Source organism: Micropterus salmoides, unplaced genomic scaffold, assembly GCF_014851395.1.
Source record: "Micropterus salmoides isolate LMB-PRFRI ecotype aquatic unplaced genomic scaffold, ASM1485139v1 Ms_hic_scaffold_6, whole genome shotgun sequence".
NCBI lineage: Eukaryota > Metazoa > Chordata > Actinopteri > Centrarchiformes > Centrarchidae > Micropterus > Micropterus salmoides.
This window is the reverse complement of record NW_024044348.1, coordinates 20,807,035-20,820,171: the sequence shown is the minus strand read 5'-3', so window position 1 is coordinate 20,820,171 and position 13,137 is coordinate 20,807,035. Positions and strand designations below refer to the sequence as shown.

Here is a 13,137-nt window from a genome sequence, read left to right as displayed (position 1 = left end):
CACTCTGCCCCCCATCACCATACTCAACAGCCCTGTGTCTGCTGTGGAATCCTTCATGTTTCTGGGTTCCACTATATCCCAGGAACTGAAGTGGGAGCCCAACACTGACACCATCATCAAGAAGGCCCAGCAGAGGATGTACTTCGTCAGCTCAGGAAGCTAAACCCGCCTAAGGACCTGCTGATCCAGTTCTACACAGCCATCATCCAGTCTGTCCTCTGCACCTCCATCACTGTCTGGTTTGGATCTGCCACCAAAAAGGACAGGGACAGACTACAACGGACAGTCAGGACTGCAGAAAAAATCATCGGTGCCAACCTGCCCTCCATTCAGGTCACCCAGGACACAACTTGTTCCAGCTCCTCCCCTCTGGTAGGCGCTACAGAGCACTGTACATCAAAACCAACAGACACAGAAGCAGTATCTTCCCACAAGCCATCACTCTGATGAACAGCTGATTTCTGACTCACGGTGTCAGGAATAATTCCTGTGCAATAACCCAGTAACTCTGCCTCTAATCAGCGACCTGTTTACTGGTTTCCACTTATTAATTTATTCACCATTCTCTATTTCAGTGCTGTTCATACTATGTCATATTGTATATACTGTATACCAATACACCTACCTCAGGTCATAAGGTCTTATTTATTTTTTCCAGCATCCTTTGCACTATGTTCCATCACACCGTGTACATGTTTACATGTAAGCGTGTATGTGTACCTGTATATCATATCCACCTTCAACATGTACATAATGAGAATAATAGTTTACTCTTGCATCCTTTGCACTCTGATCACTGCACTATTTGTCAATATGTCTATATTGTTTTGTTCAAAGTCTGTATGTTAGTGTTGTCTATTCTGTTGATTGTGTCTGATTTTATTTTATTATTATTTTATTATAGTGTTATGGTATTTTTGTACGCGTAAGCACATCGTGAGCAATGTACAATCCTGAGTTGAATTCCTCGTATGTGTACACATACCTGGCAATAAAGCGGATTCTGATTCTGATAAAATTTTATGCCGTAATGAAAAAAATCCATAATTACCTCTGTAAAAACATTTAAGTGTAATATGTCAACAATTTTGAACCTGACTTAATCCAGTGTTGCAAACTAGGACAAATGTAATTAGATACTGCCTCATTTGCATATAAACAAAAAGGTACTGCCTTAATTTTAGTAATCAACTAGGAAAGTCTAGTCCATTCACCTGTATTGTCTCGCCTTAACCCAAGCTATGGTTTTGTGTGACAAAAGCAAATTCACAGAAAGCTGACGATGCAATATGAAACTGTCATATAATGAAATCCCTTTAGTGCACACATGCCTCCAACTTGTGTTATTTCATTTTCACCTTAATTTGTGCAAGACCTGCTCATTAAGTCACTTTACTATCTTTCCGCTGGAAAAGCACATGACCCGTTAAGATGGAATTGACAGAATTATATTTGTATTGTAGTTAAATGTAGGTAGGACAACACTTTACTAAAAAAGCAAAACGTGACTGTGGTTTCCTAAATTTACTCTTTAATGTCCGTGCATGAGAAAACAGGAAATTGAGTAAACTCAGTGACGTCATTCGTGAGCGCCTCTGCTGGCCTTCGAAATGGGCTCGATTTCTTAGCCTTGATTTCTTCAATTGTCCCTCTGCATATCAACTTTTTATGAAGAAGAGGCTGTTCGCGATGACATATGGAGGTACGTCTACACAACCAGACGTAGCAGAGCTATCTGTGATTATGCGCATTGCCATGTTAGTTGCAAATCAAGCTGGACTGGAGTCAGTTCATGTAGCTAGTTGTAGCTGTGCTAGCTATGTAGCTAACTAGCCGAAGCCTCTGGGCGAGTGCCCACTGCCCAGTCATAAATTGTAGTAATAATTTAATTACTTCATATAACATTAGCTACCGTTTGAACCATCTAAGTTTAGTATTAACGTTTGAGGTGTCATGCTGTCATTTCCCTGTGTTTACGGGAAAACGATGACTCCAAGTTGCTAGCTAACTTTAGCCAAGTCAGCTACTAGCTAACGGTAAACAGTTTCTCTGAAGTGAGCGGTAAGTTAAATGGAAGAAAACTTTGACTTGAAACTAAATGTATAAAGCAAATGGTTCCTATCAAGTGCTGTTGAGGGTTTGTTTCAGGAAGCAGGTTTACAAGTTTTCTTTATAACTGTGCTGAGTTAAACCAGGAACCCACCCCCGAGTCTGAATCATGGATTGTTGTTTAAAAAAAAAAAAGAGACTAATTTATGACAAGTTAACTTGCTTCGGTTGACGTTTGCTCTGCTGTATAAGATTAAGATTATGTTAGAATAGAATTGATTTAAGTAGAGCAAAACCGAGAGGAAATGGTGATCGTCTCAGTGGTCACGAATCATTTTGCTTGCTCATTGTAGGCTGCAGTAACACTAATTTCTTGGGTGTACTTTTTTAAATATTCAGATGTTGGGGTTTAAATGTTGTGTACTGACGTGCATGTACTTAACACACTCAGCAACATGAACATTTGAACCATCATTGTCAAATGTCAAACCACCACAAACTGGCAAAAGGCAGAACTGCCAGAAAGCAGAACAGTATGTGCAATAAAAGGACACATGCACTAACAAATCCATTACCTTCCTTTGAAAATCTTATATCTCGTGGAGGTGAGGTTCGTATTGAGCCAGTCTAAAGGTGTATTTTTGCTGCTACAAATAAATTCTGTAACATTCTCAGGCAATTTCTGTCTCTGCAGTGACAGATGAGTGTGGCAACACCATTCATGCATTCCATCTGTGGTTCAGCATTACCTAACAATCTGTCAGTGACCATAAATAATTCTTACATAGGCCTGTAACTAAAAATTGTATAGTTTTATAGTGTTCATTTAATTTGACTTAAATTAATAATTTTACCTCTGATGTGACGAGTCAGTGTGCAACTTGGGAAAAGATTGGAATTGTTTTTATAGCTCCTTTTGTTTTTTTACAGGTGAATTGGCAGACGAGGTCAGCCAGGTGATTTCAGAACTGGTTCCTGTACGGGCAGACTGGCTTGTAAGTTGCAGTTCCTGTGCAGTACAGTAAAGCTACTTGCTTGGTGAGAGGATTACAATGAAACCAGCTCAGGAGCGCAACCAGGAGTGCCTGCCTCCTAAGAAGAGGGACCTCCCAGTTAGTAACAGCAGCAGCGCTGGAGGAGGAGGAGGAGGAGGTGGTGGTGGTGGTGGTTTCGGCGGCGGCGGCAGCAGTGCTGGCTGTGGTATTGGAGAAGATGAAGTGGTTTCCATCCAGAACTCTGCAGCTAACAGTGACACTCAGGGAGGGACCCCATCTGGAGAGTGGCTACGACCTCAGCCAGGGCTTCATTATGGAATGGATAATTCGGATGGCATAGCAGCAGTGCCCGTTGACCAGTACAGTATGCTCTACAAAGTGGCACTTCCGTCTGTTACCTACTCGTCTACTAGTCTTCACCCAGTGTTAAGTCACATCTCTCCAGCCTACACTGTACACTCTTCTATCCTGCAGCATCCAGGCCTTTCCTATCCTCCTCTTGGTTATGCCCAGATCCCTCATTCCTCTCTCCAGTTTGTTGGTTCCCCTTATGCAGCAGTACCTTACGCTCTACCCCCTGGCTTTGTCCCGGGATCATTAATCTCTCCCTCAGGTACTATTCCTCAGCCCCACGCTGTGTCCCACCTTGTTCCCTATCCATCTGTCATACAGGAAGGTGTTGTTTCCCCGCCTCCCCAGGCACAGGTAGCTGCTCATACCTTTGCCAAAGTTGCAGCATCCAGCGGGGTCCCGCTGATGCTGTCTTCAGAGCAAGCTGCCCAGCAGCACCTTGGTACTGTAGGAGTCCTGTCTGCAACAGAGGTCGGCTCTCGGGGGATGCCAGTCTTCTACCACCCTCAGGGCGCCAGGGCTGTCACTGCCACCAGAGACCCCCACATTGTCCAGCACGAGAATGAACCAGAGGTGAATGGAGGCGATAAAGAGCAGGCAGCCAGGGAGGTTGTACTAGACTCGACCTACACTGCCAGAAATGCACGTGTGCTGCAGGTGGTATCCAGCTCTGCAGTGCACGAGCACAGCCAAGACAGAGGCCTGCAGAACCGAAGGCTGGAAGAGAGGAGCTCACCTGGCCAGCGCAGCACTCCAGACAGTGACCTGGAGGTAAGACACACTGATAGCCTCCTAATGTGATTGATGTTTTCCTGTTAATCTGAGTAATCCCAAATTTTAGCACTAAACTGTTGATAGAAACAACAACCCCTTTTACATGGTAAGAGATTAAGAATAATCTGAGTAATGCTGTTAAATACAGGGGGCAGGTAATAAAAGACTTCTTCTTCCGGCCCCTGTTCGATCATGGAGTGTGTATGATGTTATTACATATTGCAGTTTATATATGGTGTTAAAGCTGTGATGTATAAAAAGATAGATTGCTGATTCATTTATACCCTTAACTTACTTTCTTGAGTGTGCACTCAAGTGTGTGAATGAAAAAGCAAAGTGTCACCCAGTCACAAAGTAAAGACTGCATCATTTAACATTGCAAGCAGAAGCAGGACCAACATTTACGGTCAACATTTTTAAAACAATGCTCATGTTGATGAAGGGATAAAATATCTTTATAATATTTATATAGACAGAAATATAAAAAAAAATGAACTGCTATCACATACCTTTTGAAAGTTGTAGGTAGAGTTCCTTGCTTTACATGATTACTCACAGCAACCAGCTGTTGGTGTGCATGTAGATATAGTCATAGCATTCATAGGGATCTATACTGTACCTTTTTAGTTTAGTATGTTTATCTTCAGCTATTTTCATAGTTATGTCAGTAGCCTACATTGTTAAAATCTGAAATATGTTGTCTTAATAGCACACCTTCATACCTCAGTATTTGTAAGACTTAGTAAAGCATGTTAATTTTAGACTTTACTTCCTTCCTTAATTGTATGCTGTGGGTCTGTAGGTAATCGGACAATCACCCACAGCCAGAAAATTGCCACTTTGTGCAAAAGCAATGCTATTTGTGGTTGCATGGAGATTCTCAGAGAAGCCCTCAATGCTTCTTTTGTGATGGTGAAAGAAGTATGTTGATTCCTTAATAAGCAAAAAGGTTTCTGTCCTTTTGGTTTGTACGGGCCATCATCAGTGAGAGCTAATCACTTATTTGTAATCAACCAAATAGGGAAAATGATAACAGTGCTAAATAGAGGTATTTGCGAGTAGCTCCAGACAATCTTCCTATCTTAGAAAAATGTTTTAAAATGAGGAAACTCTGCATGACTGGCCTTTTTACAAAAATGCGCAATGCGCTCTAACAAGCAAACATGCTGTAACGGACTCCTATATGCTTTATGTTTCGCTGCCTAATCGGGAAGTCCCAAAAAAGATTCTGTAGTGTCTTCTTTTCCTGATTAACGTATAAATAAATATCTTTGTGCACATCCTGTTAGTGGCCTGTTGGACAAGAGTCAGTTTGTGAAAATGTGTCACATGAATTGTTCTGTGTTTGAGCACAATTTAAAGTTGTCTGACAAACACTTAATTCCTTTACTCAACTTCCAGGTGCAGCAGGTGGTTGGTCGTTTGGCTTCCTCTAGCCAAGGGGGCATTGGAGTGCGGAAGGAGGTCTCCTTTGCTCCCTTGAACCTCTCTCAGGGTGCCCAGAGAACTAGAGATGTCCATGCAGAGAGCACTGGTGTAATTCCTGGCCGGACCGCGTACACTGCCCAGTCTGTGAGTTACAGTGACCCCAGAGTGACCGGCCTCCAGCAGCAAACGGGACAACCAGGCCATGCTGTCATGCTTGCCAATGGACAACCAGTTCTTATTCCCCTGGAGTATCACCTGCAGCACCAGCCCCAACTACCACAGCAACACTACCCAGGACAGGCTAATGATGCCTCAGCCAGCCATGCCTCCACCACCATGGCCTCCCCTAACCTAAGCTTTAAAACCTCTGATTCTTCAGCCAGAGTGTGCCTCTCTGAAAGGGCAGAGCCAACCATAGTTCAGCAGCAGCCTCCTGTCCAACCTACAGCAGATGTGACTCAGGCCTTAGCTTCAAGCCTCGCTCCTGTCCCGGCTCCCTGCAACCCATCACACTTCATGAAGGGTGCCATCATCCAGCTGGCCACCGGGGAACTGAAGCGTGTGGAGGACCTGCAGACTCAGGACTTTGTGCGTAGCGCCGAAGTGAGTGGGGGGCTTAAGATAGACTCCAGCATGGTGGTGGACATCCGTGCCAGCCAGCAGAGACCAGGTCTCGTGTCGCTTCACTTTAATGTGGGGGAGCAGCAGAGCAAAGTGACCATTGACGTTCCCCCAGAGCACCCCTTTTTTGTGTTCGGCCAGGGCTGGTCGTCCTGCAGCCCTGAACGCACAGCTCAGCTGTACGGCTTGGCCTGCCATCATCTGCAAGTAGGAGACGTGTGTGTGTCCATCACCCTGCAGCAGCAGCTTCAGCCACAGCAACAGAAACAACCACAGCACCATCATTTGCAACAACAACAACCGCAGCAGCCGCAGAACCTGTCCAGGACTTTGAGCAAAAACAGTGCTACATCAGGACCTGGTCACCAGCTCATGGGGCCTCCCGCCCCTCAGCAGTCACGGCCTCAGTCTCATTTGAGGCTTGAGCGCATCCACAGAGAAAGACAGAGGGAAGATATGATCGATAAGGAGGAAGCCACACATTTTGGGGTTGTTGGGCACACTGAGTCGCCCATCAGAACAAGTCGGACCTCAGCAGAGAATCCAAGGAGCCAAAGCAGTTATCACTTGCACACAGAGGGCTCTGCTTTTGCAGGGGCAGGAATGGGAGCAATGCAGCCTGCGCTAGGTGCTTCTCAGAGGCGCTGGTCTTCACCTGGCCTCCAAAGATACAATATGAAGGGAGACGAAGGGCCACGCCCTCAAATAAGCACCTCCGGCCACACAAGGCCCTCTTTCATCCCCCAGGAGGTCAAACTGTCCATTGAGGGGCGCTCTAATGCAGGGAAGTAGCATCACCTTTGGTAGCAACCATAGAAGTGTCTGCCACGAGTAAAGATAGTCTGATAAGGAGAGAAAGGGGAAAGAAAAAGTGCGAATGTAGCCTCAGAATGTTTGAGATTTTGCACACCTAAAATATACAAAAATACAAGATCTTTGTCTATCTGGTGAGAAGTTCCGGCCTGGTTTGGTTGTCTCTAAACCAAAAGATACGAGCCTGTGGTTTCCCAGCCAGCTGAGGTCTGACAGGGACATGACAAGCTGAGTAGAAAGTATGTAGCTGATGAAATGCTTATCATGGTCCTTACACACTGCATTTCTTTTACTCCCTCCTTCCTTTGTCGCCACTTCCTCACACCCTAGCTTGGAGGTTTCCATCGTATCTTGCTTCCTTTTTGACCAAACTGTCTCTTTGGAAGACCACAAACTACGAAGACTGTGTTTGTAGCACAGTGGAATTACCAACCCTGCAGGTTCTGATGTATTTCAAAGATCACAGCCGGTGATCTCATATCGCCTGCATTCCTAAGATCCTGTTTCCTTCAAAAGTATTTTGATATCCCCCCTCCCTAAAAAAGAGTGGAGTTGCTGACATCAGCAGCTCCTGTGGCGATGCTGGCAATGTTAACGCTGTCAGTGTATGTTAACGTTATGCTTCTCCGGCAGAAGTCTAAAACCTCTTTTGTCAGCAGAGATACTCTCTCAGTCTGCAAGGATCCTCTCAGGCCAGGTGTGGCATGTCCCACTTGTCTTACAATCGAAATAGTGATAAATCAATCAGTCTGTCTGTTGCAGCAATCATTATGCCCTCTGGTTGAGGCTGAGGGTCCTTGTGTGTGTGTGTGTGTGTGTTTGTTTGTTGGTTTGTTTGTTTGAAAAAACGCCTCAGATTGGAAAAAACGCTTGTTCTTTATGATAACTTGAGATATTTTGCATTCCAGTATGATCAGTGGGAATATCCATCACCTAGTGTATAACCTTTTTCCCCTTTAGAGAATCCTTTCACATCCTGAGGGACACCCTCTCTCCCTCCTCGCTATACCTTAAAGCTTTCCCGAACAGACTGGTGACTTTTGATGCAATTTTAAAGAGCCCAATTAACGGGGGATGCACTGTATGGTCCTCACCAAAGCCACCTGTGGGAAAGAAGCAGAGAGACATTACCCCGTCACATCACAGGCCGAAAGGCCACTTTAGCCTGAAACCCCAGGAAGAGCGAGACTTGTGAGAGAAAACCTATGTGCGAGTGAGCAGGTGTTCCCTTTGTCCTCAACTTGAGTTACTCTTTGCTCAGTTACAAAATGAAAGCAATAGTTCTTTTTACAGCATGCCGCTGTACTACTCTCCCCTAGGATTCTCTCGGCGTGCGCTGTTTTATATCTCTATACTATCTGAAGCGTGAGATCTGACCCCCTTTTAACCCCAATGTTAATGGTTATGCACTATTACGCTGTTCATTTTTATTGATGCTTCAGTATTTCTACACAAGCGATGCATGCCTTTGACAAATTTCACAAGAAATCTTTGTAAATGAAAGTGCTTCTCTTTGATTTTCCATCTTCACTAATGATATTTTATCTTCATTCATCTGGATTCATTCAAGTGCATCTCCAAGAAAGGGTTGACTCAAAGTTGTGATCATTATCAAGTTATCTGTTCTGTCTTTTGTTTTAACCTACACGGCGGTCCTTCGCTTTTGTACTAGGATATACTCTATCCAGCGGATCTTATGATTGTCTCGTGTTGCACATAGAAAATGTCACTCATTTACTTCACACTGACCTTGTTAATAGGAATCACAGTACAATGTGTTTTTTTTAATGAAGGGAATATGTTATGTTAAATATTGTTGGTGATTTGTGGCGAGAGAGTAAGAAAAAAAAAAAAGAACTGACTTGCGTTTTTTAACTGTTTACAAATTAGCCAAGATGAATGCTGCAGTTTCCTCCTCCTGACAGATTTTTATCCTTGTCACTGAAATCCAAAAACCCAAAAGGGTGAAATTGAAATTAAGTGCAATTAGACCACATAACATCATTCAGAGGTTTATAATCAGACGGCATTCCTCACACAGACATTCCCATCACGAAGTGTAAATCACACAGCACCAGTTTTCTTTTTTTTTTTCTGTCATAGACATTTGGACTTTTAAATATCTCGCGGATTACCTGTTATATGTCCTCCCGCTCAGACAGGAGCATCACTCAGTTGCATGGTTGTCAATTTTGTGTCTGACTAATGTGTTTGTGCCGTGACCCAGACACCTTTACATGTGTCTGTCTGTATTCTTCGACTCTCTCACCCTGTGTCTGCAGGCAGAGGCGCCATGAGAGAAGTATCAGACAGAGTGACCTGAACTGGGGCTAGTAGACTCGCATCCTCTGGTACTGTCATTATGAGCTGCTTTAAAGGGCAGATTCACATTTTGTCCGTCTTATAACAGTTCCCACATGTCCATAAAGAGTTAATGGTCGCTGTAATCACTCCTCCTACCTGTACTGGCCGTATAAAGATTCCTTCCTAAGGCTATTCGAATGTAAGAGGTATGGGACAAAATCAACAGTTGTCCTTCTGTGCAATAATGCACTTCAAGCTAATATGAGACTTCAGCAGTCACAGTTACACAAATCAAGTGAGTATCTTCCAGTTAGTTATTGTAGTACACAAGTCAGTCTTTCTGTTACTATTCCTCTGCAGCAGCTCAGCAGAAGAGGCCGCTAAATGCACTAAACAGCTTTTTGCTCCATCACTCAAACTGCTATCACGTCAGGAAGGGATCTTTTTATGGGGGAACGGTTACAACAACTAACAACTCTTTCAGTTTAGTATTGTGAAAAAATGTGAACCTATCGTTTAAAACGCTTTGCAATGGGAGTTCAGCGTTCATAAAATGATTTTACTACTGTTAAAAACACATCACCGCTTTGAGTTTTTTTTTTCTTCATGCTGTAAGGCAATATACATAACTGAAAACATTTCATGTAGTCTTAGTGTATTCTATGCAGTAAACTCAGTATTGTACCCTTCATTGTCTTAAGTACAGCTCTGATGCAGAAGGGCAGGTTTGGCTGATGCAGTCATTTTACATTGATGTCTGGCTGTAGGATTTTTGCTTTAAATTACCTTTTTTACAGGAATACAAATCAGTATTTTGCTTTGCTATTGCAATTTTTTTCACTCAGTGGTCCCAAACTTCCTACGTTTTGCACGCTGCTGAATCACAGATCGGTAAACTTTTATTGTCTTCTTGCATGCCACACAGTCAGAGCCAAATCACTCAAGACGAGTGTCCCTCAACTTTTCACGTGTTTGTCCTGCATTCTTTTGGCACGATTGCCAAGCCACTTCAACAGTGTATTCTAGGTCAAGATGCATTTGATGGGATTTGAATGGCGCAAGCAGTGCCACTTGTGACTTTACCTCCTGTTAATTCTCACAGCAAGACCATCCTGTGCTACCATGACCTTTTTTGTTTTCGTCCTCTGCTCTGAACAGTGTGTGCCACATTGAGCAGGAAAGCTTAACTTCGACCAAGATATCCAATGAATCTTATTCACATCACTGAGTCTGTTGCTGTAAGTAATTGCACTAAATGCCCTCCTTTACAGTGTTGTAAAATTAAACTGTTGGTAAATTGAAGAGTTTCAAGATGTAAAGCACACAAGAATCATGGCGTAATAGCAGGTTGTGTGTTTCTGTAGATAGTTTTTATTTTGTTGTATAGATTGTTTTGGTGATGCTTGTCATTAATGCCTTATATTCTGCTTTGTACAACAATGTGTGAAATTGAAATAATGGAATAATTCTTCTGGTAGACTTGGGGTTCCCTTTGTTGAAGCTGTACCAAGAGCAAATCAGAAATGTCCAGCTTTGACGCTCTTGTTATGCTTACAAGCAGAAATTCTAATTTACATTTCTCAACGGGTGACGGTGAATTCTTTTCGGGTCCCAGACGGTTCAACCATGAACTCTGCAGCTTTTTGTTTGCGTGGGGTTTCTTTTTTTTCATGGTCTATTCCGTTACATTTTTAATACACTCTTTTTGCTCATATTTAACTTTTAATTCCTGTTTTTGGAATGTGTGGAAGTGAAGTAAATGGAAGCTCTTCTCTGCACTTTTTACACGACGATGACAGGAGTGTCAGTAACGGAGGGCAATCACACACAGACTCGCACACATCTGTTGTTTTTTTTTTTTTATTGTTGTTGCACAAGATCAGTAGATTTTTAGCCCTTGTATTAATGGATTGTGTTTGACGTCTTGTGCTTTGTCCCACTGTCTCTGGACAGCAGAAAGTGGGTTTGAATAAATGGAGACGGACAGGCTACATAAATCAGATAGCTTTCCATTGGTGTTAATGTATTGGTTTATTATGTTTAGTGATGTTGGCAGTGGGGATTTTTACTCTGTGTGAACTACTTCCTGTTGTTTGATCCAATATTGAACTGCAAAGCTGAATTTAGGGTGGTTTTGGTGTTGCTGATGTCGAATAAAATCAGGAGAACGAGAACGGTTAAAAGTTTTAAAGAAGTCTGTGTATTTTCAGATTTGACATTGTACTTTTTTGGCACAAGGTGACACTGCTTTTTATGTGATGTGTAACTATCTTAAAAACAAAACAAAAAACAGCATCTTTTATAAATGCCTAAATCTGCAGAATATATGCAATGATGTAAATGTAACATTCAATCCTCAAGTATAATCCAGGTTGTATGAACTTTGTATAGTGAGTTTTAATATCGTATGGCCGTACCAATATGTATTGATCTTTATCAGAAGCCTTAGAGTTGTCGACCGAAAGTGCTCCCTTAGAATACCCTACACCTACCTGACTTTAACAAAGCATTAATATCTCTATTTTGTTGCATTTTTATTTGTACCGTTTTGAATAAAATAGATTTGTACTGTATATTTGTACCTCTCTGTGAACTACTTAAGTCGTTTTTTTTTTGTTTTGCTGTTTTAATTCTATGTACTTTAAGGACACAAAGATATTGTATTTTTATTGTTACAGCTAACTTGGAGACATTGCATTTATCATGTTTGTTAAGTAAACAATATAATATAATATATATATATGTGCATATATATATATATATATATAAATATAAACTATTATCCAACTTGTGTGCAGTGTTTCTTCAGTCTTATTCATGTATTTAGTGTAGATTTTTTTTTAAGTGGCATTTAGAGAAAAGTAGTGATGGAAGAAGTATCAAGAAATATTACTAAAATGTAAAGTATGCTGTTACAAGTAAAATTATGAATGCTGGACTTAAGTACAAGTTCAAAAGTTTAATTAGCAGTATGAAGCAGCAGAAGGAACCCTGTCATAGCATGATGAGTTTGGTTTATTATCACTGATGCATTACTATAAAAAGGGGAGCTAATTTAACTTTATATACTGTAAAGTAGTTTAACCTGTAATACCGCATCTTACTCTAGAAGTTAGTTATGTGTTTTTAATGTCAGATCTTGATCTTTACAGTAACAAGTATAGCTGGTAAATGCAGTGGTATAATTCTGTTGACGCCAATATCTGCAACTGAAAGTTTATAAGTAATATCTACTAATACTGAATGCAACTGAGTTTATAATATTGAAATATTTTACTTTGAAAACCATCGATCTGAATGTATGTGGTTTGAACATAGACCGTTTAAAAAGATGGACGTAGTGTCTGACGTCAGCCATAAGGTTTTGAAACTTTCGTAGGGTTTGATTCCCCTGGATTTTCAGAAGGTTATTTAAAGTGTTCAAATTAATCTGTCTGATTTCAATTATTCAAGTTACTCAAAATAAAAAAGCTTCAATTGTAAAATTAAAATTAACCACAAAATCTTATCTCTTAAAATGTTAACAATTTTCCAATATTATTTAATGTTTTAAGTTATATTTCCAACAGTATTTAGTAGTGATTTAATGTCACAGTAAGTTATTCAGTGACATGTATGTTTGTATAACTTATTAAACTACAATAATTCTTCTGTATTTTAATTTAGTGGAGTATACAGTGGGTACGGAAAGTATTCAGACCCCTTTAAATTTTTCACTCTTTGTTTCATTGCAGCCATTTTCCAAAAATCAAAAAAGTTCATTTTATTTCTCAGTAATGTACACTCAGCACCCCATCTTGAC

The 13,137-nt window shown here is 41.4% G+C and overlaps 1 protein-coding gene across 1 annotated transcript; it reads left to right on the top strand.

The window, feature by feature from the left end:
* Positions 1–1,583: 1,583 nt before the first annotated feature.
* On the top strand, positions 1,584–11,908 carry atxn1l (ataxin 1-like). Its single transcript, XM_038700723.1, has 3 exons — positions 1,584–1,702; positions 2,980–4,166; positions 5,571–11,908. The coding sequence occupies exons 2-3, from the start codon at positions 3,102–3,104 to the stop codon at positions 7,008–7,010; spliced, it is 2,505 nt and encodes an 834-aa protein (XP_038556651.1). The 5' UTR covers positions 1,584–1,702; positions 2,980–3,101; the 3' UTR covers positions 7,011–11,908.
* The last annotated feature ends 1,229 nt before the right edge of the window (positions 11,909–13,137 follow it).

Excerpts from the sequence above, each read along its gene's own strand:
- atxn1l (XM_038700723.1), top strand. The coding sequence starts at position 3,102 with ATGAAACCAGCTCAGGAGCGCAACCAGGAGTGCCTGCCTCCTAAGAAG. Across the intron at positions 4,167-5,570 it reads CTCCAGACAGTGACCTGGAG|GTGCAGCAGGTGGTTGGTCG; the intron begins GTAAGACACACT and ends CTCAACTTCCAG.